The following is a 26,782-nucleotide window of genomic DNA, read 5'->3' as shown; positions in this document are numbered from 1 at the left end:
AGTCGTCTGATTTTGAGAATTTGCCAATAGGGAGTCCCAATCCGATACTGAAAAAAACTTTTTTGGGGTTTTTATTTGAACTAAAGTTCCAAACATGTTATAATACTGTACTTAATACAATACTTCCGCTTTTTCCATGAGTGTTCCGGAGTAGAAAATGTATTTATTTTTGTATTTTTGGGCAATACCATTGCCTTTCTGGATTATTTTGTTACTTTTTAGCCCTTAAAAGTAGGAGTGGGAACCTCTTGGTACCTCACGATACGATACGGTTTGCGATACAAAGCTCACGATAACGATCTGACGATATGGCAATACAACGATTATCGATAAATTGGTCAGGAAATCATTCTAGGATTCTCTAAAAACAACTAATAAACAGAAAAACAAGCTTCTGCTGTGAATTGGAATGAGTTTATTACTAGTAGACGTCCAATCCATTTGAAGTGGGAGGGTGGCAGCGAATGAACATTCGTTCATTCGCTGCCATCCCTCCCACTTCAAACGGATTGAACGTCTATGGCGTCAGTTGCAGCCAATGCCAGGCAATGAGGTAATTTTGGGCCATTTAAGGTCATTTACCTGTTGATTTTCAGCTACTTCCTGTTGCATATCGATAACCTTTTGGGATACAAAGTATCACGGTATATCACCATTACGATATTTTGTCACACCCCTAGTAAAAGGAAAAAAACAAATATGCATTGCCAAGGTTACACACTTTTTGCATTGGTTGTACTTTTGCGCCTAACGTTTTTGTTAAGGTACACCAACACAATTGTAGGCGCACCCACATTTTTAATTGATTAAAAGTATGACGTAAAAGGTGTTGCACTCTCCATAACATTAAAATATTCATATGAGTGAGTCCACTCAAATTCACTCATGCTGCCAACAACAGCCTCTAGACCAGGAGTGTCCAAACTTTTTGCAAAGGGGGCCAGATTTGGTGTGGTAAAAATTTGAGGGGCCAACCTTGGCTGACGTCCTTTATGTAGAAGCGAATTTTAGCAAGCCAATCAGTGTGTCACATTTGCTTTATTATTTGTTTTAATGAATAATTTCAACAATCTCGCAACTAGCTTTTGTGGCGTTCTCTTTCGACTCTCGGACTCTTGCGAAATACTGCTGCTGTGAAATTAAACTACCTTCAAGTTGCTTCAATTTCTCGCTGCGTATCTTTGCTGTAATCTTGTCCTACATGTCAGCGTGTCTTGTTTGGCAATATCGCCTCACATTGAAATCTTTTAAAACAGCGACAGTCTCTGCAAATGAGGCAGACACAGGTGTTGCGTATTTTAGTGAAGAAATAGTCCAATTTCCACCTATCCTTGAAGCATCGGCCGTCACAGTAAACTTTCTTTTTATTTGTTGATTGTCGCCATTTTAGAAAATGGAAGTAATGGGTCACACGGGGTAATGTTGCTTAGCCCTTAAATACCTGCAACATGAAGCAATTATCAGAGGATCCCAAAATTTGAAAAACAAGGTCCTAATGAAACCTTTTTTTCAAATTTGTAAAAAGAAAAGTCAAAATCAATATGTGTAATAACCGCTCTAACATCTATAACCCATGGCAATTTTTTTTTTCTCATGGAACCTGCAGATGCATGTGTTGACTTGCATCCATCATTTTTTTTTCCCCCTCGAAAAGAAATGTTAAAATTCTAAATTAGTCTCAAAATAATGAAATTTTAGGTGTATCAAATGCGATACATTTGGCAATAAAGGGTTAAAGTGCTGCTGCCTTTTAGTGGGTAAATGAGCAGCATTTCGGGTGTAAGCTACTTCATATGCTGGTTGCAGTCTGTGTGCGGGCCAGACGTTATTGATTTTATGACAGAGGCTGGGGGCCGGATGAAATTTGACCACGGGCCGCATTTGGCCCCCGGGCTGGACTTTGGACATGTCTGCTCTAGACAATGAAGATTGACTAAAAGATGATTGACACATTCGTGTCTTTGATTGTAGAGCTGCAGGGGCTGTTTACATGGTGACGCTCTGAGAATATGAACAATTTCATGTTCGCATTTATATATATACCCTTTTAATTTTTTTTTCTTCTGACAGACATTTCGAAAAGTAAATATAATTATTTAGCTTCTTTTTATGGCTGGGTTGAAACAAAAGCGGTTGCGCGGTGTCTGTAAACGGGGGTCTTCAGGCTAAAACGGACAAATTAAAAATAGTTTGGGGGGGCTTAATGCGCCATGAAACTGCTATGGCAACATCTAGACATATTTTTCTATCAAACACGGCAGTTCTTTTGGCTTAAAATACAGCAGTTTTAAAGAGTGGTGCAAGAGCAGAAACTGCTTTTTCAGCCTTGTCTGTTTTCCACCATATACTGTATGTATTTATTTTTTTACTCTTTGAATCCAAAATGTTGATTATAATTGGTCGGTGAAGAAAACAACAGTTTGGACATGAAGGTTATGGTGTCTGGAAAAAGGGACCCACCAGGCCATTGTGAACAATTTTTCCTTTGAAATATAAAGGCAACATTAAAGGCATGCAAATTCAGACAAAATAGGCTCAGGTGTTAAAAGATTAACTAGCCAACTCCAGCTGCACTGCTGACAAAAAAACTGCAAAAAAACAGACACTTTTACAATTAAAAACCCGTTCCTTTTCACTTGATTCAGATCCTCTGAAAAATGGCGCGATCGGCCCGATTTCCGATCACGGATCAGATCGGGACATCCCTAATTTTCCTGCCCACTTTACATGATCTATTCCGGGTGGCAATTTATACAATAATATGGATGTTGCGGTAAACATACAACAATTTTCAGGACGGTACAATTCATAAGTCTTTTTCTTTCATTTAAAATGTACATATGACTATACAGCAGTCATAAGTCAGACAGTTATAATATTTTCTCCTCAGCGATAAAAAGTAGTACAAAAGTGTCTTAAAAGAACTAAGGCCTACTAAAGAGTAAAAACTCACTGCAGCCTTGCAATTGGTTGACTTCATGAGAAGAGGGCGTGGCTTCAGCTGATTCCAGCAGCTCCTTTTGTTGATTCTTTCCCCTCTGACATAGGGGGAAAACAACAGTGAGAAAGATCTAAACAGCGATGAGACAACCTTCTCTGCAGTCAGACAGTGTGAAAATCCTTGCTGCAAGGCATCTTCCGCCCTATTTTGGGGGGACTTCGCTCCAACATTGTTGAATTCAGTCTGTCCACATGAAGACAAATGAATAAAAAAACATTAATTAGTTTTGGGAAGGATGTTGGACTCGTGAATAAGCACGGTTGTCTTGAGGTCCTGAGAGCGTTAGGAGGATGTCTGTTCTCGCTGTGTTTTTGGGAGTCATCTTTAATTTTTTGCTTGGCACCCATTAAACTGTGGAATAAATAAATTAATCAATTTTTGAGTGTTTTTAGAAGCATTATCGATTACTAGCGGTGCAACGGTTTGCGGTTCAAAGCCGAACCGTACGGTTCGCCCTGTACGGTTCAATACGCCTTTATGAACCGCGCCTTTTCGGTTTTGCAATTAATGTATTCCAAACGCTTATGGAATGAATTGATCGAGCTCTGTGTGCCTGTGTGTGACGTGAAGCACCGCTGTGGAGAAATTCCCGCCCCGCAAGTAAATGTCGGATCGCTGTCAAGCACCTGTGTAATAGAAGCCGAGTAACGCTCTCTCTCGCTTACGAGCGAAGTGAAAGTGAAACAAGAAAGAAAACAAATAGCTATGGCGAGCGGAGGACTGGAGAGACCGAATTTTGAGGAAGCACCGGCTTCTTTCAAATCTGCGGTGTGGCAACATTTTGGTTTCCCCGTGGACTACAATGCGGAGGGAGAGAAAATATTGAAGAAAAAAAAAATTGCAAGCATTGCTCAGCGCTTGTTCCCCATGCTAATGGCAACACTTTTATAATATGACTCCGGCACCACAGCCGGCATCACCCACAGATATCACTTTCTCAGGGTAGGACAATCCCGAAGATGACACCAGTGAAAACACACGGCGGGCTTCGTTAATTTATTTGCAACGCTTGACCGGCGTTACATTGTTTCCTCACGGACATATTTCTCCAACAACGTAATCCCCGACATTTATGAAATGGCACGCAAAGCCATCGAAGATGATTTCGCTAAAGCACATAGTTTCGCCCTGACCACTGATAGTTGTAAGTTGGACGTCCCGTGCTAGCCTACCTGTGACGGCCCACTGTAATTCATACCTGTCAAATTGTACGGTCTCGTTGTAATTTGTACAAGTGAGCACTCATTTTTAAATGTGTACGCCGTGCGTTACGTTCTAAATCTGCACGTTTTTCGTGCATTAAGTTTTTTTTTTCATCCGTTCGGATTTGTCACCGTGTCTATAACGAGACAATGCGTTGGTTGAATGACGCGAGAAAAGTCAGAGACTCGGGTAGGGAAGAGTGTTTGTTGAGACGCTGTAGCAAACGCGATGCTAGGCTAGGTGGCTCCAATATTACCTGACTCAGCCAACAACATACAATCCACACCTAGATATTTCATGCATATAGAACTACATACGAAATGATAGACTCGGTAGCGTTAGTAAACAGCCGCCATTTTAGAGCAGTAAACCTCTCAGAAAGGCTCTGTTGTAGTAAACCTTACGAGCGAACCTAAGCAACTTTTTATCTAAAATACTCCTAAATCGGCAAAATCTTGACTTGGGTCTATCTTTAAAGGATGAAACAGTTTTAAAATTTTCACATGTCGAAAGTAGACAGAAGGGAACTAATGCAAAAACGGGAGCAATTTTATCAACTTTAACGGTTGATTCACAACATCAAATGACCTCCAAACGTAGCAAAGGTTACTATTTTTTTGGGTATGTTTGTTTTTTTTTTTTATGGAAAAAAAAAAACATGTAAAAGGCATCACCAGTTACTTTGCCAAGTAACTTTTTTACTACTGTGTGTGTATTTCAGTAGTCAGTCACTACACTAGCCAAAGAGCTAAGAGGCATTTTAACAGTCGAAAATGTTTACATTTTAAGGGTTTATTTCATTTAAAAAACAAAAAACAAAATAAAGGCAGTTTAAAAAAAGCAAAACGCAAACCGAAACCGTGATCCCAAAACCGAGGTTCAAACCGAACCGTGGGCTAACTGAACCGTTGCACCCCTATCAATTACAGTAACTGTTTTAATTCAATTTAATTTTGTGTTAATAACATTTGATTAATCTACACATTTATGCATGAAAAACAAAAAATATTGATGATGATTAATAATAGGAAAATTATTTATCATTTATTTACATTAAGGCTGGAACCAGATTACAAATTTAATTGAATTAGGCTATGTAATTCATTTTGATTAATTGCATTTTAATCGCATTGCATTATTTTTTGCAAAATATTTTCAACTGAAAGGATTTTTGTGGATAAATAAATCAAATAAAATAGCCTGCAAAATTACATTTATTTAATATGAATACAAAGCTGTAGAAAAACAATTGCCTGGGGGAAAAACCTTAAAGATCAGAATTTAAGATGCCCTTTTTAGACATTTATATGGTGAAAAAAAAAGCATAAAGTTAAAGCTAGGCAAGTTAAAGAGTTGACTCCAATTTAACTCACTAATTAACGCAAGCAGTTAACTCAGTACCCAGTAACTGCAATAGACGTCAGGTCCGTGAAGACTTCCAGATAAAATGGTTTGGGTGTCTATTGCTGTCAATGGCAGCCAATGAGGTACAGTGACGCCTCGCTACTTCGAGCTTCAAACTTCGCGCCTTCAGTCCATAGCGGATTTTTAAAAAATTAACTAAATTAGGGCTGTCAAACGGTTAAAATTTTTAATCGAGTTAATCACAGCTTGAAAATTAATTAATCGTAATTCAAACCATGTCTAAAATATGCCATATTTTTCTGTAAATTATTGTTGGAATGGAAAGACAAGACGGTTATATACATTCAGCATACTGTACATAAGTACTGTATTTGTTTATTACAACAATAAATTCACAAGATGGCATTACCATTATGAACATTCCTTCTGTGATGCAACCATGACTGTGTGTGGTGGCTGCAAATAGTATATCTTCTCTGAGTTGGGAGCCATACAGGTTGTTAAGAAAAAGAAACTCCTCTCAGTCCCCACCTCACTTCCTACAATAGTTGGAGTTGTTGTGGAATAGATATCAAAGCTTTTACCAGTTAAAAGCACAGCCCCACTGAATGCTTGTATCTACTGTACTCACTTGACGCTGCCTTTTAGATCTGTATATACGCAAAACAGCGACTTTGTAGTCTATTTGCGGCAATGCGTGAGTGGGTCGTTCCACGCATGCGTTAATCGAGTTAAATATTTTAACGTGATTAATCAAAAAAAATTAATTACCACCCGTTAATGCGATAAATTTGACAGCCCTAAACTAAATACGTTATTTTATAGAGCTGTCCTGATGCTATCACGATGTCTCAGTCTCCATCCTGCTGCTTTTCTTGGTCAGGCAGTGCACTGGAATTGCTTGTTATAGTTAACGATGATTGACAGGCGTTAAGGTTTGAGCTGGCCAGAGAAACCGAAACTTCAAGACGCCGCATGTGTCAATCGTATAGTTTGTTGAACACTTGCTGTGGCAACTCATTGTGTGTAAGTGAGCAGCGAAAGCGGATTTTAGTGGACTCACTCAATGAAGCATTTAATAAAGACTGCATTTTTCTACGTTATTCTTGTTTCAAAATAATTCGGTGGGACATTAACATGTTTAAAACTTGTCCTAATTATTACATTTGAAGTGCGTAAAAAACATTAATTAAAATATACATACACATAAAACATACTTGTTGTGGCCGGTTCTGGTTCCCACTAACTATGAAAAACGAGGGATCACTGTATTATTATTTAGTAACATTAAGTCTGTTATAAAAGCACGAAGGATGTCGATCATAAGCAGAGTTTAAAGCCGAAAAGTGTCATTACATATAATTGACTTTCCGATATATGATTTTAAAAATAAAGAATTTTCTGGTAAAATATTGTCTATAAAAGTTGTAAAGTAATAAAACAAACAACAAAAATGAATGAAATGAACAAAAAAGATTTTTATAATAGGTCAAAATTATTTTTGGACCAGATCATGTGACTAGCACCTTAGACGGTCATTTGCTTTGCTTAGCCAAAACCACCCGAGGACCGAATAGGCAAGATAGATATACGTAATTTTTTTCAAACTAAGCTTTCAAAAGTGACAACAACTACTGAGCAAGAACCAAGGATTTGAAATTGTGGACAATAAAACGCTAGAGACCACCGTCAAAATGGTGTGCGGAGTTTCAATTTGCCCCACTTAAGACGCTAATTGTACAACATAGCCACCACCGCTGTCTTGCCAATGTAGTTACCCGTGTCAAAAATTGTGTCCCATGGCCGCAGGAGCGCACACACACACACATTAGTTATGAGTTATGTTGACTTAATTAATTGAAGCCAGAAAATAACATTTATATATTATTAAATATATATACATATATAATATATATATTATTTATAATTTATATAAACTGGAGAAACTCCATACAGGACTTGACTTACAGTAATAACAGTTATAGGTTATCCTATGATTAAAACAGTGAAATATTGCCTTTTTATACCTTCAGTATGTATGTTACGTTATACGACAGAAAAAAAGTTTTTTTTGTTGTTGTTGTTTTTTTTAATGGATGGGCCATGTTTTAAAACCTCGTCCATAACTACTTCACCAAAAAACGGAAATAAAGCAAATAAGTGCAGCGCAGTGGCTTCGCCCAGGAGATACAATTTTTGATGGGGGTAACTAAATTGGCTCGACACCAGCGGGCGTACCATCTTCAATGAATGACGATCTTGGCGAAAAGTACAGCTGTCCTAATCACCCTGATTTAGAATTCCCCTCAAGAATGATGGGAAACAAAAAACGCTCTTTGTCAATTTATTATTATAAATATTCTTGTAAGTTAATTTAATAGTCGACCATTTCGGGGTCATCAACATATTGTGCCCCCCCGCCCCAAAAGTCAAACTCCGCCTATGCTGTTGATCTATTCCCTTAGTTTAAGCGTCCTAAGTGATAAAACGTCAAAGTTAATGTGTGGTCAATGTAAAAATTCCTTTTTTAAGCAGATCTGGTTTGTCTATCACCGTCAAGGGCAGTCAATGGGTTAATTATCTTGATCAGAGTTTGATTCTTTGTCATTGGAAAAAGTTCATCATCTTGTACTGTATGTTTCAGTATGTATGTTTTAGCAACTGACTTCTTAAAAATGACTCAAATGTATATAAAGAAGAGATCAAGTGGAGCACCAGTCAAGCTTTGACATACAGTAGTGCTGTATTGTATTGTCACGGTGTAGGTAATGTTTATATAGATGAACGTCTGGCATAATCCTCCAAAATGGATTCGCCACTTTAGCATTGGCGTGTCATCCATCTCTCGACTTAATCCAATCACGCTTCAGCACTTTGCTGGTTTCCCGTCAAAAACCTAATTGTGCCTCTCATCTAGCCATTTCTCTGGTTTCCTGTTGCCTCCCCTGAGTCGGCACCACCATCACCACAACAGTGAGGAGGCAACGCCACAATGAGCTCTTGTGATTTTGCTAATGGTTGCTCTGAAAATTACATAATGCAACTCAAACGACTTTACTTTTTGATTCCTGGCAGTGAGTAGACAAAAAGGGGAATGATTATGATCCTTTGATATCACTAAATTATTATTATTTTACATAGTTGTATGTTTCAAGTTATATATATGTTATAATTTCAAGAATTTGGACAAGTTTAAGGTGAAGAAGGTCTTTAACGATTAATCGGTTATCAAAATAGTTGTCAATTAATTTGCTAATCGATTAGTTTTCGAGTAATCGATTAATTGTTGCACCTCCACGCCAGATTGAACCAACTCGTGAAGTCAGGATACTTGATTTTCAACGACTTCGCGACTAGGACCTCCCAGTTCAAGTGCCGTTCCAATTATATTTTTCCAGGACAGAGGTTGGAAATCTCAGACTTCCCACCATGCAGCATAAGAGTCGATCAGTGTGTCCAGTGGGGCAAATAAGTATTTAGTCAACCACTAATTGTGCAAGTTCTCCCACTTGAAAATATTAGAGAGGCCTGTAATTGTCAACATGGGTAAACCTCAACCATGAGAGACAGAACGTAGAAAACAGAAAATCACATTGTTTGTTTCTTAAAGAACTTATTTGCAAATCATGGTGAAAAATAAGTATTTGGTCAATACCGAAAGTTAATCTCAATACTTTGTTATGTACCCTTTGTTCATTCTTCTTTGTTCATTCATTCTTTCCTATACACAGATCAGTCGTCCTGATCCCTTTGCAGAAAAACAGCCCCAAAGCATGATGTTTCCACCCCCATGCTTCACAGTGGGTATGGTGTTCTTCGGATGCAATTCAGTATTCTTTCTCCTCCAAACACGAGAACCTGTGTTTCTACCAAAAAGTTCTATTTTGGTTTCATCTGACCATAACATATTCTCCCAGTCCTCTTCTGGATCATCCAAATGCTCTCTAGCGAACCGCAGACGGGCCTGGACGTGTACTGGCTTCAGCAGGGGGACACGTCTGGCAGTGCAGGATTTGAGTCCCTGGCGGCGCATTGTGTTACTGATAGTAGCCTTTGTTACTGTGGTCCCAGCTCTCTGTAGGTCATTCACTAGGTCCCCCCGTGTGGTTCTGGGATTTTTGCTCACCGTTCTTGTTATCATTTTGACGCCACGGGGTGAGATCTTGCATGGAGCCCCAGATCGAGGGAGATTATCAGTTGTCTTGTATGTCTTCCATTTTCTAATAATTGCTCCCACAGTTGATTTCTTTACACCACGCGTTTTACCTATTGCAGATTCAGTCTTCCCAGCCTGGTGCAGGTCTACAATTATGTCTCTGGTGTCCTTCGACAAATCTTTGGTCTTGGCCATAGTGGAGTTTGGAGTGTGACTGACTGAGATTGTGGAAAGGTGTCTTTTATACCGATAATGAGTTAAAACAGGTGCCATTAACCCTTGGGCGTTATTTTATCTTGACTAAATTCTTGTGATTTTGTCCAAAAAATGGCTTTTCCTTTGAAGTGTGATAACTAAGTCATTTCTGAATATTTTTTCACTTTCAGCCACTCAAAATGTTCAGTGGCGTCAGACCTATCTACACATATAAAGTTTTTTATTTTTTTTAATCTTTCAATGCCCCCTATGGACAATAATAGCAGCATTATCCGAATAGCAAAACTAACTATGCTGTATATATATAAAAAACAAAACTCTAATTTGAATATTCCATATCACATAGTTAGAGGCTTGAATAAGTCGTTAAGTCATAACAACCGATTTTTTTTATGCATGCCCAGTTTTTACACATTTGCAGTTTTCTCATTTACACTAAACTCTTGTGATTTTGTCCAAAAAATGGCTTTTCCTTTGAAGTGTGATAACTAAGTCATTTCTGAATATTTTTTCACTTTCAACCACTCAAAATGTTCAGTGGCATCAGACCTATCTACACATATAAGGTTTTTTATTTTTTTTATTTTTTTCAATGCCCCCTATGGACAATAATAGCAGCATTATCTGAATAGCAAAACTAACTATGCTGTATATATAAAAAAAAAAAAAGTCTAATTTGAATATTCCATATCACATAGTTAGAGGCTTGAATAAGTCGTTAAGTCATAACAACCGATTTTTTTATGCATGCCCAGTTTTTACACATTTGCAGTTTTCTCATTTACACTAAACTCTTGTGATTTTGTCCAAAAAATGGCTTTTCATTTGAAGTGTGATAACTAAGTCATTTCTGAATATTTTTTCACTTTCAACCACTCAAAATCTTCAGTGGCATCAGACCTATCTACACATATATAGTTTTTTATTTTTTTTATTTTTCACTGCCCCCTATGGACAATAATAGTAGCATTATCCGAATAGCAAAACTAACTATGCTGTATATATATAAAAAACAAAAGTCTAATTTGAATATTCCATATCACATAGTTAGAGGCTTGAATAAGTCGTTAAGTCATAACAACCGATTTTTTTATGCATGCCCAGTTTTTACACATTTGCAGTTTTCTCATTTACACTAAACTCTTGTGATTTTGTCCAAAAAATGGCTTTTCCTTTGAAGTGTGATAACTAAGTCATTTCTGAATATTTTTTCACTTTCAACCACTCAAAATGTTCAGTGGCATCAGACCTATCTACACATATAAGGTTTTTTATTTTTTTTATTTTTTTCAATGCCCCCTATGGACAATAATAGCAGCATTATCTGAATAGCAAAACTAACTATGCTGTATATATAAAAAAAAAAAAAGTCTAATTTGAATATTCCATATCACATAGTTAGAGGCTTGAATAAGTCGTTAAGTCATAACAACCGATTTTTTTATGCATGCCCAGTTTTTACACATTTGCAGTTTTCTCATTTACACTAAACTCTTGTGATTTTGTCCAAAAAATGGCTTTTCATTTGAAGTGTGATAACTAAGTCATTTCTGAATATTTTTTCACTTTCAACCACTCAAAATCTTCAGTGGCATCAGACCTATCTACACATATATAGTTTTTTATTTTTTTTATTTTTCACTGCCCCCTATGGACAATAATAGTAGCATTATCCGAATAGCAAAACTAACTATGCTGTATATATATAAAAAACAAAAGTCTAATTTGAATATTCCATATCACATAGTTAGAGGCTTGAATAAGTCGTTAAGTCATAACAACCGATTTTTTTATGCATGCCCAGTTTTTACACATTTGCAGTTTTCTCATTTACACTAAACTCTTGTGATTTTGTCCAAAAAATGGCTTTTCCTTTGAAGTGTGATAACTAAGTCATTTCTGAATATTTTTTCACTTTCAACCACTCAAAATCTTCAGTGGCATCAGACCTATCTACACATATATAGTTTTTTATTTTTTTTATTTTTCAATGCCCCCTATGGACAATAATAGCAGCATTATCCGAATAGCAAAACTAACTATGCTGTATATATATAAAAAACAAAAGTCTAATTTGAATATTCCATATCACATAGTTAGAGGCTTGAATAAGTCGTTAAGTCATAACAACCAATTTTTTTATGCATGCCCAGTTTTTACACATTTGCAGTTTTCTCATTTACACTAAACTCTTGTGATTTTGTCCAAAAAATGGCTTTTGCTTTGAAGTGTGATAACTAAGTCATTTCTGAATATTTTTTCACTTTCAACCACTCAAAATCTTCAGTGGCATCAGACCTATCTACACATATATAGTTTTTTATTTTTTTTATTTTTCAATGCCCCCTATGGACAATAATAGCAGCATTATCCGAATAGCAAAACTAACTATGCTGTATATATATAAAAAACAAAAGTCTAATTTGAATATTCCATATCACATAGTTAGAGGCTTGAATAAGTCGTTAAGTCATAACAACCAATTTTTTTATGCATGCCCAGTTTTTACACATTTGCAGTTTTCTCATTTACACTAAACTCTTGTGATTTTGTCCAAAAAATGGCTTTTGCTTTGAAGTGTGATAACTAAGTCATTTCTGAATATTTTTTCACTTTCAACCACTCAAAATCTTCAGTGGCATCAGACCTATCTACACATATATAGTTTTTTATTTTTTTTATTTTTCAATGCCCCCTATGGACAATAATAGCAGCATTATCCGAATAGCAAAACTAACTATGCTGTATATATATAAAAAACAAAACTCTAATTTGAATATTCCATATCACATAGTTAGAGGCTTGAATAAGTCCACAAGTCGTAACAACCAATTTTTTTATGCACACCCACTTTTTACACAATTGCAGTTTTCTCATTTACATTCAACTCTTGTGATTTTGTCCAAAAAATGGCTTTTCCTTTGAAGTGTGATAACTAAGTTATTTCTGAATATTTTTTCACTTTCAACCATTCACAATGTTCAGTGGCATCAGACCTATCTAAACATATAGTTTTTTTGTTTTGGCCCCCTATGGACAATAATAGCAGCATTATCCTAATAGTAAAACTAACTATGCTATATAGGCTATATATAAATCAAACTAAAATATTTTATATTACATAATTACATCATTGGATAAGTAAAAGTCGTAACAATAGATTTTTTTTTTTAGAACAAGACTGTGACAACGTGACAATAACTGATTTGATGATAGAATTTATGTTAACAATTTTACAAAACATACATACAATATAACAGTTAACATAATAACAACATACACAATTCATGATGTGCACTTTGAGATTTGTTGTTCAAATGTAAAGTGCGTTATAAATAAAATGTATTATTATTTATTATTATGTTCGAAGCCCGAAGTGGCTTTGTGCAAAGGCCACATTGTTTGCGCTTGGACGGGGGTCCAGCTCGCTGCTCAACCAAGCCTTCGGCAGAAGGCGGTGGTTCCCGTTTTAGGACTTCTGGCCGAATTAGAGCCTTGCCAAGCTCCTCAAGAAATAGTCGGCGCTTGTAGCTTTTCTTCACGTTCCACTCAGGGTAGATCTCCGTGAACAGCACAAACGCGCTGCATGACGAAATGTCCGGCATGTGAAAAAACGAGAGGAGTCTGGCTGCAGCCCGCCTCTCTCAGTACCCTGCGCCGCTCTTCTCAGTACCAATCCCGCAGACAGGAAATGACGCAACACCGCAGCTCTCAGTCCCCTCAGACCGGAAATGTCGTCAACCCTTGCGACGAAAACAAGTTACGTTATTTCACCTCTCGCGAAAAAAACACGGTAAGTGGCCGCACTGAAAAAAAGTTTTTAAAAGCGTACGCATGTTTAAAAATGTTAAATAGTTAAACAACACTTGCGGTGAAATATGAAGTGTTTATTCTGAGTTGAAAAGACCGTACTTATATCTAGTATTCTTAATGCAATTTAAATAATGTCTTCCTTTACTAACTGCATGCGACTTTGCTCTACTTATATTGTTTAATACGTACTGATGAATTCAGCAGCGAATTAGCTAATGCTGCTAATGCTTTTTACATTTTTTTTTCCACAATGAACAGTCTTCTTTGTGTAGTTTTCATTATATTGCACTCTTATTTTTCATTATGTACATGCCTGCAATTCGCAGCTCGCTGTTGTTGTTGTTGTATGGTGTTGTTGTTTTGCCTTCATTTGTTTTGTCTGGTCCTTTGTAGTTTGAATGTTGTCACATGATCCAAATAGGACAAGGTTGTAATTTTTTCTTGATATTGTTACTCTGCTTAGCTATATATTTTTTCATTATTTTGTTTTTTTTTACTAGCTGCAAGATCACCACCCCATTGGGAAGAAACTAAATCACGACCCCCAAATGGTAGTCTTCCCATGCAGATACAGGGATGTCACACAGATCCAAATGGAAGTAAGTAGCATAAATAGTAATGTACTTTAGATTTTGGACTGTGCTGAACACTTTTTTCGATAGACATCAAACACTGTAAAACCCACTGTGCAGACAGGACCAATGGTGACAATATAAGACCATGCCGAGTTTCATGGACGGTTCAAACTCATCCTGCCCAGGAACGGCTGGTATGTTTTTATGTCTGAGACAAATGTTGTGCTCAGTGGAAATCTGGATAGGCTTATTATTCCTTATATTAGTTAACAATTGGACATAATTGATTATTTACTCTTTGTTTATTTAACCAATCAACATTCTCATTAGCTTATGCAAATCTTGAATATAAAGAGGCCAGAAATGGTGTTGATTGTCTAAAAAAAGAAAGTTTGATTGACACGTGCTGACTTTTGGAACGTTGGCCTGAACAATGAAATGGAATCAACTGTGAATTTTGAGGATTTAGTTTCTCTAAAGAACATAATGTCACTTGTACAATTAAGTAAAATGTAACTTTTTGTGTTTGTTTTTTTGCAGATATGAAATGCATATTTATAACTTGTCTAACAAGTAGCTCATTCAAAGGTATAAAAAAGTGTTTTTTGGCGTGTGTAGGGTATTATTTTAACTATGTAGCCTACAGAATGCTTGTATGGGCTCATGTAGGTGTCTGCGTACGTTTTTATTTATATAACATATGTCCGTGTGTATAGATTATGTATTTTTCAGGGAAGGACCATATTTGTGGCTGACCCCTATGTTGTTGCAACATAGTGAAAGCCTACAGGATGTGACCCACACATGCATTTGCCTGTAAGGCTGATTAGTAACAACTACAACTTGGAGCATTGGTTCATTTTCAAAGAACAGTCAAATCATAACAAATTAAATGATCCAAATTCCAATTATTTGTGGGAAGAAAAACAGATCCAATCTTGAGATCAGAGAACTATTGTTATCTCTAATGAAATTCAGTAACCATTCATATTGGCATGGCGTTTCCATGATGATCCAGAATAGCCTTGTTTGGTTTTGAAGGTATGTTCCAGTCGATCCTTTTATGTTGCCCCTTCAATTAAAGCAGAATTGCACTCCAGATGATTCATCCAATCATTTGAAGCAAAATTCTAAAATGCCACTCTAAAATTGCGAATGTTTTGTTTCAAGGGCGTTGGCCCGGTCTCAACATTGGTAGGGACGAATATAATGCAAATAAGGTTGCTCAAAAGTTGGTGGGGACAACTTTAGCATCCTGAAAAGTTGGTCGTGTTATGTCCCTACCGTCCCTATGCAAACCTACGCCCTTGTTTTGTTTGCATGAATCATTTAAACCTGACTGGTTGGTGTTCTTATGCATGGAAACACGTTTGTAATTGTTTAACTACTGTATTTAATATAAACCTATATTTTCAATTGCAGAAAACGTTGACAGTCAATCAACAGGGGGACATGGAAAGAGAGGATTGGAAGTGAAATAGAGGTATTTGTAAAAGTGTGTATATTCATTGATTCAAAACTTGAAGGAAGTGACTCGGTTAAATTCTTACGTTAGGGTTTTTCGGGACAGCCATAGGGGAAGGACTGTGGCATCTTCATGTTGATGGTAGGTGAGTTTAACTGTCCAATTTTGTCCTCTGTTATATTTGTATTCATTTATCCATTTGTAGTATGCTCTTTGCACTGTTCTGGATGCTCTCTTTGAGTTTAACCATTGTAAAATGAAGTTCACCGAATCATTCAAATTGGGCTACAAAATATCCTCGTCGTTATTCTTTATTTACACTTGTTTTTAATTTTTGTTAGACTGATATGCCAACTCTGAGGAAGTGGTGGTGTATATTGCTAGCGGACAATTTCAAACTTGGGTGCATGGTATAAGTCTTTGAAACTGTTGATATGGCATTCATAGGAAAGTAGGTGCACAATACCTTAATTCTTTGTTGGAAAATGTGGAATACTTATTTTTGTATTTTTTCAACTTAGGTGAGCCACAGGAAAGAGTTTGCCCATTGGACAGATAAGGCAAAAGCATTACTGCAGGGTGAAGTGCCACCAGTCTATCAGCTACAGAAGTGAAATTTGAATATGATTGCTGAGGTCAGCTTTTAAAGACTTTTTAGTGTCCATTACTCTGATGCACTTTTGAACATGTCCCCCTTTATTCACTGATTTATTTTTAGGAAGAGGTGCAACCACAGCTCCTTCAAGTTAGTGGTGGCCCACTCCAAAAAGATATGACGGGAAAAAAATGGTAAGATTGTTTATATACCTAGTTTAATGCAATGCCTGAAAAGAAAAATCAAGTATAAAATTAACAAAGCATCATTTTTATTTTACTTATGTAATATTCAAATAGCTCTTTTCTTTCTCTTTTCCAATGAACAGTTTTGGTAAAAGGACTGTGCAAGACTGCACAAAAGCCTCGGACAGGGCTGTGGGGGGGGATTAATGCAGTAATGCAGTAGGAGTTCCCAAGCATCCTGCAGATGGAAGAGGATGAGCACGAACTACAATGTCTTGGAGCCATTCAAGTTCTGTTTCAACCATCTGGAAGATGGATTTACCTTTTTTGAGGAGATTGTTGACCAAAGAAAATATCTGGTATTCTCTCAATAATAATAAAAAAATAATAAAACTAAAAAAATAAAGTTTACCACATTAGAACTGGTTGTATTGAGTTCATTTTTCTACACTTATAAATTAGTTGTTTTTTTTCTTTTATCACAGATGTTAGTTGTAGGTAGTTTTAATTACCTGTGATGAAGGCGGGAGTGCTTGCCGAAAAATGTCAGGTAATTAAAACAACCTACAACTATTGTCTGGGATAAAAGAAAAAAACAACTAACACATGGCAACTATTTTGTCATTTCTGTTTGAAATAAAGGTGCCTTTCCTGGAGCAGAAAGTTTAATATAGTTTCTGAATTAGTTAATTAGGATCTTCACTCACATGAATGAATTTAAGTAGCAAAATGAAAGACAAAATTGGTTTGGTTGCAACATGGAGAGAATATTACGTTTTTGATACATTAAATTGTAATGAAGCTATATTAATGTGTCCGTTCATAAAAATGTAAGGATGACAGCAATTTCTAATAATTCTCAATTGGTGTATATTTTACAATTGACAAACTAAAGTACACACTGTGATAGGTCACATGCGATCTTTCAGTCACCAATTAAACCTTTATTACAGTAGTGTGTATTTTAATTTTGATGTACTGTAACCATGTTTTTCATTTTGGTAAAATCACCAGGCTTTAACAAACTGACCGCGCTTAAAGAGTTAATTTCCCGATTTCACCAAATCAATTTAAGGAGCATGGAAATAAATTATTATTTAAATAATAATGAGTGATGCTGAAACCGAAAATAAAAGACGTGCGAAAAGAAAAGTAAACTAGTATTTACGTTCGAATGGACGCTAACTATTACGATAAAACCGGAAGCTCGGAGCTCGAGCGCTGTTTCATGTTGTCATTTCCGGTCTGAGAGCTGCGATATTGCGTCACTTCCTGTCTGCGGGATGGGTACTGAGACGAGCGGCGCAGGGTACTGAGAGAGGCGGGCTGCAGCCAGACTCTCTTGGAAAAAACACACATTGGCCACCTGAGTGCGCGCCGGCGGCAGGAGTATGTGCCTCAGGCCTGCAAAGCACAAGCGCACGCAACAATAACAGCTTTGATCTTTGATCAGCTTTTACAAGACAAACCTTGATATGCAAAACATTTGCTTACTCACTCTCGTCATTACCTCGATCGCCGTCATTTTCGTCATGCGCCTCAACGTGGTCATGTCCGTGCCCCCGCCTTCTGCTCCCCGCTTTCATCTCGTTATGTTGTCAACTATTTCCTAATCCTCGTCATCAAAGCCGTCCTCCTCCGGCATCGAAAGTCCGGAAGAATTTGTTCAATGTCTTCTGGGCTCTCCAAAGAAGCGTCCGAACAAAGGTCGTCGTCGTCGGAATCAGGATTTTCTAACACCATTCGAATCGTGTCCTGCGGTGAAATACTTCTCGCCGCCATCGATCACAGTTGTGTTGGAAGAAATGCAAAATGGTGATCCTCGCGAGAGCAGAGACTCCCAAAATGCCCAGAACCAATGAGAGTAAAGAAATTCAAACACCCAACCAATAAAAGTTTAAATTCAAACGACAACAATAAACACGTGGTTTTTTGTTTTGGTTTTTTTGCATTTCCGGGAAGTACCTTTTTATTGTCTTGTGCAAACGTGCAAAATTGCAAATACGCATGCCCAAATAGACTGAAAGTGAGCTCAGACAACATTGACACCATTTTTTTTGTAAAGCCGACCGTCTTTATTGCATTAATTTTTGACCGATCTGAAGCTAGCTTTGCAAGCAAATTCATGTATTGGCCTATGGCTTCATCTAGTGACTTCTGGGTGTCAACACAAAAAATTTTTTATCTGCATGTTTTTGACTCGCCAAAGAAGCGATTGCATCAATAATCACGGAAAATGCATTATAAAACATCAGGTTTACAGCATATTAAAAATCATGATTTATAATGGGAGTCAATGAGCCAAAAAATGGCAAAATAACAAGAGTTTAGTGCAAATCTTCCCAGCCTGTTTGCAATAAGTTAGAAATTGCCGGATGGTGCCATTTCGAACTTCTACATGATTTAGTATCCTGCAGGAAATATCAGCTCCCTAGTGTATTTTTTCATATGCTTTTTTCCCTTTTAAACACAGAAAAAAACGAAAAAAGCCAAAAAATGGACAAATAACACCCAGGGGTTAATACAGGTAACGAGTGGAGCCTCGTTAGACCTCGTTAGAAGAAGTTAGACCTCTTTGACAGCCAGAAATCTTGCTTGTTTGTAGGTGACCAAATACTTATTTTCCACTCTAATTTGGAAAGAAATTCTTTAAAAATCAAACAATGTGATTTTCTGTTTATTTTTTCCACATTCTGTCTCTCATGGTTGAGGTTTACCCATGTTGACAATTACAGGCCTCTCTAATCTTTTCAAGTAGGAGAACTTGCAGAATTGGTGGTTGACTAAACACTTATTTGCCCCACTGTATGTGCGTGGGTCGAATTGACATCTAAACCAGGGGTCCCCAAATTCCGGGTTGCGGACCGGTACCGGTCCGAGGCGCATTTGCTACTGGGCCGCACAGAAATAATAATTTATTAACAACTGCATTCTGGCCAAATTAACTTCGGCGTGTGCCCCTTAAAACACCAATATCCATGTCTACTCTAGATATAATACTACAGGATATAATGTAGTCTAAGAGTGTGACAATATCTCGATACAGCGATATATCGCGATATTTTGCAACCCAATGGGTTATCGATACGCTCCCGCCAAGAATCGATACTTTTATTTAACATATTGTCCATACAATGGAGTATGGATGCTGTAAACTGCTCAATGTTTGTTGAGCAATTCCTTGGCGGTCCACTAGGGGCGCTCGGGAGTGGCGGTGAGGGTAAAGTGCGCACAAGTTGTTTAGAGAAGAAGAGAGGACGCTCCAAGTGGGTTGAAAAAATAAAAAAGCTCCGTGAGAACGGTGGAGGAAAAAATGAGAAAAATATTGTTACAAATCACACATGGGGACACACTTTAGATTTTACACCAACAAGAAAGGAAGTAAGGTGAACAAGGACTTTGCTGTATGCAAGAATTGTCTAAGAAAAATAAGTTTCACTGGGAGCTGGTGACGAAGTGGACACCTAAGTTTGTGAGCTTCGCTTTCATCACTTGAGGTAAGAAAGTTTTGCAATGTAATTGACTTTTTAATTTACATGTATTATTTTGATGACATTTGGTGTTGAATGATATAAAATAAACCAAGACCCTAAACTGGATTAAAATGAATATCGAACAAGCCCACATGAATTTACCGATTTATTTGAGAACCAATTTCCATCTTGTTTACTACACAAACTGTTATTACTGTCATTTTGATACAATAAGCTATAAAAATGGTTTGAATAGGTTCCAAGATATATAAAGTGATGTGCATGATAATTAATGTAGCCTACATATTAAAAATAGGTAATTATTGATGTAGCCTACATATTAAAAATAGGTAATTATTGAATTTTTAATTTCTATACATTCAATTCATATTTTTTTTAATTCACTACTTCCAACACAAAAAAAATCAGGATTTCAACTCAAACACTATGAAGTAGCTAATATTTTTTGTTTTATTTTGTTGTTTTTAAGGTGAGGAAGACTGTGACTGAGCAAGTCTGACATCTTAAATGCTGAAGCAGATAGCGGAAGTGCTCAAACCAAGCAACAAAGGTGATATACGAAGAAAAGACCCACCAATTTTATCATTGCCCCACTCCAAGCTCAACTGCTGACACCTTCGGCACTTTTTATTTATTTATTTTTTCAAAGATTTAAAACTTTAAAGAAATTAAGGGTGCCATTCATCATGATCTCTCCAAGCGATATCAGTGGTCGTGGTTGGTTTCCTCTATATGTGCGGGGGCACAATTTGCAGTAGATTTATATTTTACAGCAATGTTGCACAGAAAAGGTGTCACTGTTTAATAAATGACTTAAACAGTATTTTTTCTATTTTTAAATATCTTTTTTTTTCTTTTTTTGTTTCAACAGTTGTATCGTAGAATGTCATGTATCCAATTTCTGACCAATATATCGATAATCGCTGTATCGTGATATAATCGTTATCGTGAGCCTTGTATCGCGAATCGTATCGTATCGTGAGGTGCCCTGAGGTTCCCACTCCTAATGTAGTCATAGAAATCCTGCTAACAGTACATCTTGTTTTGTATATCTATGTGCGCTTGTCCTTGATAATGATGTTTGACGTGGGGCAGGAGCATCACATTTGTTCCCGGAAATAATTAGCCCCCACACTAGAAGGACTGAAAAACAGACGTCTTTGGACAGATTTTTTACGGGGAAAAGGGCACATGACGAGCCAGAAAATGAGCCTTCAACCTCAAAGAAAACAAAATTTATGCTACTTCCCAATCACTAAAGACCCAAGAACAGCGAAGGAGTGGATTCGTGACCCGCATGTGAATAAACCGAGTGATTCGAGTATGTCTGTGCAACAGAAATATCAGCTTGTAGAGATCGCAAATCTCAGCGACCTTAAACGTACATTTGAGACAACAACTCTACTGAGGTTCTGGATTAAAGTCATTTCGGAATATCCTAAAATTGCTATCGCTATCGACATCGTATCTTTGTGAAGCGGGCTTCTCTCACTCTCCCATCTCGGGACCATCTCGTCTCAACGAAACAAGCTCAAGGCTCCCACTAATTCAGCGGTGAGTTGTATTTTCCCTGCACTTAACACAACGGGGCTAACAACAAATGTTATTTTATATTGCCGGTGTTCTGACAAATTTGCCATGCGCGCAATGTTAAAAATGACCGTGAATGCAGCGATTCCAAAGTAAACACTACAAACTTTCTTGAAAGAAAGGAATATTAACTTACGTTTGCCATGTTAGCTGCACAAAACAACTACACGCAACTCTCTCACTTAACGACTTTGCCGTGTCGTTAAGCATTAATTTACGCCATTTTCGTGTTACACATGTATGTTTATGATGTAAATAGTTATTTTAGCACCGTTGGATAACATTGAGAGTCCAACTGAATATAAAAGAGGGCTTTTTTTCACCGCCACAAAAACTTTGGGAGCAAAATTTTGTAAGGGTGCAAAATTTGACAGAACACCGGTCCGTGAAAAAAAAGACCCAAATCACACCGATCCGTGGTGCAAAAAAGGTTGGGGACCCCTGATTTAAACCTTTGTTCTCCATTATCTTTGAGCAACCTTCATTCTATGTGTTGACTGTCCCTTTGAGTTGATGGAATTAGCAAGACTTTACCTGCGATGGGCTGTTCCGATGACCCCTCCGATGTGGTAGCAACATCAGTTTTTACGTCGTACGCGTTACAGTTGTTTTCATCATTGTCGTCTTTCCCCCTTTTTGCTTCAGTTGTGCTTCCTTCGTCAGTGGGCTCGCTCACCAGGACAGTGGGTGGTGCCGGTGATGGACTATCAGCTTTGCCTACGAGACATTAAAATGACTGGTCTGATTCATGCGTTCTGTCACTTTAACAACACACACTTGCTGACAACCTCGTGCGCTGGCCGCATCTTGCTCATGTTCGGTGACGTCAGGCATGTCGGACGGAGCCAGTTGAGGCAGCGGCTCTATTGACGTGTCTGCGGGAACTGAGTCTGCTTCTGACGCGAGGACTTCTGTCACTCCTGGAGGTGACGAACCCACCGGGGTGACTGAAGAGACTGAAAAGGACGGTTGATCTACTTTCAATTGAACCAGCTATTGCCCACAATATCGGTATTGACGTCAGACCATAAAACACTCATTTAGGAACATCTCTTTTTGTATTAATAGTTCACACAAACCAGCTATAGCGGCTGACATGTTTAAACCTTGTAGACGAGCTGGTCCTAGGTATAGCAGTGTGTCATTTTTCTTCTTCTGTTATAGAGTAGTGCTGTTCATATGCCATTGGGAGATTGTCGGTTAACTGCTGTGGGAAGCTGCAAGGAGTACACATTCTGCTAAAAGCAAATGGATTGGACATCTATCACGGTCAATGGCAATGGAATATGAGCATCCAGTCATCAGTCTAAATAAATTAAACATCTATAGTTATCAAAAGCATGCAATGAAATAAGAATTTACATACTGTATTTATTCGGAGTGGGAACCTAAAGATATGATACGATTTGCAAGACAAAGCTCACGATAACGATGATCTGACAATATGGCGATACAACGATTATCGATACATTACTCAGGAAATAATCTAGGATATTCAACAAATAACTAATAAACAGAAAAAAGCTTCTGCTGGGAATTGGAATGAGTTTATCACTAGTAGACGTCCAATCCATTTGAAGTGGGAGGGATGGCAGCGAATGAACATTCGTTCGTTCGCTGCCATCCCTCCCACTTCAAATGGATTGAACGTCTATGGCCGTCAGTGGTAGCCAACGTCAGGCAATGAGGTAATTTTGGGCCATTTAAGGTCATTTACCTGTTCATTTTTACTTACTTCCTGTTGATTTTGGGGTATTTTATGGGTCACTTCCTGTTTATTTTGCGTTACAGAACAGGAAATGACCTGGGAATCACCCAAATCAATAGGCAGTGACTCAAACTCAACAGGAAATGACCCGTAAATGCCTTAAAATGAACAGCAAGTGACCTGTAAATGCCATGAAAATCAGACAGAATGACTGTGAATGCTCTGGTTTCAAATGATCGAATGTTCCCAGACTAAATGGATTGGTTGGGTGTCGAGCACAGTCAAAACAGCCTTAGAGTTGAATGAGACACTATTATGGGGGAAGATGTTGGTAGCAAATTGTTTGTTCTTTATCATTTTTTTTTTTTTTTTCCCCAGACTGACACCTTTTTAAAACGATATCTCGATTCTTGGCAGGAGCATATCGATAGACTTTTGGGATACAAAGTATCACGATATATCACCATTTTAATATTTTGTCACACCCCTCGTATTTATACACAATTTTAATTGGTACCAGGTATCAAAATATACTGCTGGCCAAAAGTATTGGCACCCCTGTAATTCTGCCAGACAATGCTCAATTTCTCCCAGAAAGTGATTGCAATTACAAATGCTTTGGTAGTAATATCTTCATTTATTTTGCTTGCAATGAAAAAACACAAAAGATAATGAAAAAATAAAATAAAATAATGATGACTCCAAAAATGGGCTGGACAAAAGTATTGTCACCCTCAGCCTAATACTTGGTAGAACAACCTTTAGACAAAATAACTGCAAACAACTGCTTCCGGTATCCATCAATGAGTTTCTTACAATGCTCTGCTGGAATTTTAGACCATTATTCTTTGGCCAAATGCTCCAGGTCTCTGAGATTTGAAGGGTGCCTCTTCCAAACTGCCATTTACAAATCTCTTCACAGGTGTTCTATGGGATTCAGGTCTGGTCACTTTAGAAGTGTCCAGTGCTACCTCTCAAACTATTTTCTAGTGCTTTTTGAAGTGTGTTTTGGGTCATTGTCTTACTGGAAGACCCATGACCTCTCAGGGAGACCCAGCTTTCTCACACCGGGTCTTACATTATGTTGCAAAATTTGTTTGGTAGTCTTCAGACTTCATAATGCAGTGCAGACAGTCAAGCAGTCCAGTGCCAGAGGTAGCAAAGCAACCCCAAAACATCAGGGAACCTCCGCCATGTTCGACAGTGGGGACAGTGTTCTTTTCTTTGACGGCCCAAAAAGCTCTACTTTTGTCTCATCTGACCAGAAAACATTCTTCCAAAACGTTTCTGGCTTTCTCAGGTACGTTTTGGCAAACTCCCACCTGGCTTTTCTATATCTCTGGGTCAGAAGTGGGGTCTTCCTGGGTATCCTACCGTGGAGTCCCTTTTCATTCAGACGGATAGTACAGGTTAACACTGTTGTACCCTCGGACTGCAGGACAGCTTGAATTTGTTTGGATGTTAGTCGAGGTTCTTTATCCACCATCCGCACAATATTTCGTTGAAATCTCTCGTCAATTTTTCCTTTCAGTCTACATCTAGGGAGGTTAGCCACAGTGCCATGGGCTTGACACTTATTGATGACACTGTGCATGGTAGACACAGGAACATTCAGGTCTTTGGAGATGGACTTTTAGCCTTGAGATTTCCCATGCTTCCTCACAATTTTGCTTCTCAAATCTTAACAGTTCTTGGTCTTCCTTCTTTTCTCTATGCTCAATGTGGTACACACAAGGACACGGGACAGAGGTTCAGTCACAGGCAAGTAACAGATGCTGTTAATTACACAAATTGGAGAAGCATCACATGATTTTTCAAAGGGTGCCAATATTTTTGTCTGACCCGTTTTTGTCGTATTGTGTAAAAGGATAATGATTTTAAAAAATGTTGCCATTCTCTTTTGTGGTTTTAAATTGCAAGCGAAATAAGTGAAGAAATTGCTACCAAAGCATTTGTAATTGCATTATCTGACAGAATTTCAGGGGTGCCAATACTTTTGGCCAGGAGTGTATATGGACATCATATTTTGAGGCCACAGCATTAACATTTTTTTCATTAATTACCAAAAAGAGCGCCTTTCCCTATAAAGGGTTAAAAAGACATTTACAATGTATTGATGACACACTAATATTATACAACATTGAATATTAGGCTAACGTGCGTAAATATTCGAGTGCTTTTATGTAACTGCTGACTATATCAGATGAGCTTATTGAAATATTTCAGAAGAGATAAACACCTTATTAAGATGATGCTAGTCAGGTATCATTAGCCTTTTACAGACACGTGGCACTTGTACTACAATGACAATTGTGAGAGGTTTTGAACCTTTTGTTTCTCTATTTTTATTTATTACATGTTAATGTATTATTCCATGACTTCACTATCAGTTGACGTTAAAAGTTAAAATTCTCAATTTTTACATTAGAAGCACAAAAATCACCAGATGCAGAGATAATCGCCTATATTAACAGGATCAGTAGGAAAAGGTTTTGCTCAAAATAGCGAGTCAATTTTTTTTTTTTAATTTAGTGCAATTTTGACGTGTCTTCAACAGCTGACAAATCTCTCAATTTCCACATCAGAAACCTAATACTTGAGGAAAGCGTGCAGAATTATCTTAATTTTACTCAAAAAAAGCAAAATTAGCATTTTTCTACATACAATCACAATTTATCTAGGTTGAATTCTGCTATTGTGTAAAGCAGTGGTCTCCAAACTATTCCACATAGGGCCGCAGTGGGTGCAGGATTTCACTCCAACAAAACAAGACCACACCTTTTCACCAATCTGGTGTTTTATAAGTGAAATCAGTTGATTGCAGTCAGGTACTGCTTGTTTTAGTACAAACCACATTGCTTGAAAGGTCTGTGCTTGATCGGTATGAACAAAAACCAGGACCCACAGCCACCCTCGAGGACCGATTTGAAGATACAAAATCCAACATGGCAGCTGTCACAAAATAAAGAGCTTTTTAAGTTGAAAATTCTTGAAAATAAATGCTTAAATTGTGGGATTTCTTGGATATGAACGTAAAATAGTCTAGATTCTTGGTTAAAAGCAGAAAAACGGGCTGTTATCGTTTTACGTAAATATTTCAAGCCAAAGTTATATTATTGTGTAATCCAAAATGGTGGCGTCACGGAAAAAAAAAAGAGCTTTTTAAGTTGAAAATTCTTGTATATAATTGCTTAAATCGTGGAATTTCTATAGATATGAAAGTAAAACAGAATAGATTCTTGGTTAAAAGCAAAAATGAGCTTTTATCATTCATTTTACGTAAATATTTCAAGCCAGAATTACACTAGTTTATCCATTTTTTTTCACAAGGTTTCAAAGTGCATGCATGGTGCTATTTAATATAATAACTACTGTATTGGCCCGAATATAAGACGGCCCTGGTTATAAGACGACCC

The 26,782-nt window shown here is 37.4% G+C and overlaps 1 protein-coding gene and 2 long non-coding RNA genes across 12 annotated transcripts in view; 1 reads left to right on the top strand and 2 right to left on the bottom strand.

The window, feature by feature from the left end:
* Nucleotides 1-496: 496 nt before the first annotated feature.
* Nucleotides 497-26,782, bottom strand: part of LOC130917580 (coiled-coil domain-containing protein 9-like) — a 61,074-nt gene continuing 34,788 nt past the window's right edge. For 3 of the 7 annotated variants that reach the window (XM_057839154.1, XM_057839155.1, XM_057839153.1), the window contains 3 exons: nucleotides 22,447-22,614; nucleotides 22,193-22,375; nucleotides 497-3,038 (listed from right to left, as the gene is read on the bottom strand). In XM_057839154.1, coding sequence (XP_057695137.1) covers nucleotides 2,998-3,038; nucleotides 22,193-22,375; nucleotides 22,447-22,614 — 392 coding nt within the window. In that variant the 3' untranslated portion in view covers nucleotides 497-2,997. Of the gene's footprint in view, nucleotides 3,185-22,192; nucleotides 22,376-22,446; nucleotides 22,615-22,636; nucleotides 22,897-23,323; nucleotides 26,319-26,782 lie in introns of those variants that run through there. The other 4 variants (XM_057839156.1, XM_057839158.1, XM_057839159.1 and 1 more) reach the window with 4 other exon arrangements.
* LOC130917584 (uncharacterized) lies at nucleotides 13,144-19,278 on the bottom strand. The gene is made up of 2 exons (XR_009063493.1): nucleotides 18,085-19,278; nucleotides 13,144-17,978 (listed from the first exon to the last, which is right to left on the bottom strand). It is a non-coding gene; the product is annotated as an uncharacterized LOC130917584 (long non-coding RNA).
* On the top strand, nucleotides 13,617-16,774 carry LOC130917583 (uncharacterized). 4 transcript variants are annotated; one of them, XR_009063491.1, is made up of 10 exons: nucleotides 13,637-13,734; nucleotides 14,148-14,181; nucleotides 14,255-14,353; nucleotides 14,447-14,523; nucleotides 15,752-15,812; nucleotides 15,885-15,935; nucleotides 16,136-16,204; nucleotides 16,316-16,429; nucleotides 16,513-16,583; nucleotides 16,718-16,774. It is a non-coding gene; the product is annotated as an uncharacterized LOC130917583 (long non-coding RNA). The 4 variants fall into 4 exon arrangements; XR_009063490.1 differs by lacking the exon at nucleotides 14,148-14,181 and having other exon boundaries at nucleotides 13,617-13,734; XR_009063492.1 differs by lacking the exon at nucleotides 14,447-14,523.

The sequence above is a fragment of the Corythoichthys intestinalis genome, chromosome 6 (assembly GCF_030265065.1).
Source record: "Corythoichthys intestinalis isolate RoL2023-P3 chromosome 6, ASM3026506v1, whole genome shotgun sequence".
NCBI classification, from domain to species: Eukaryota; Metazoa; Chordata; class Actinopteri; order Syngnathiformes; family Syngnathidae; genus Corythoichthys; species Corythoichthys intestinalis.
The sequence above is the reverse complement of the archived record's forward strand: the minus strand, read 5'-3'. Positions and strand labels throughout refer to the sequence as shown.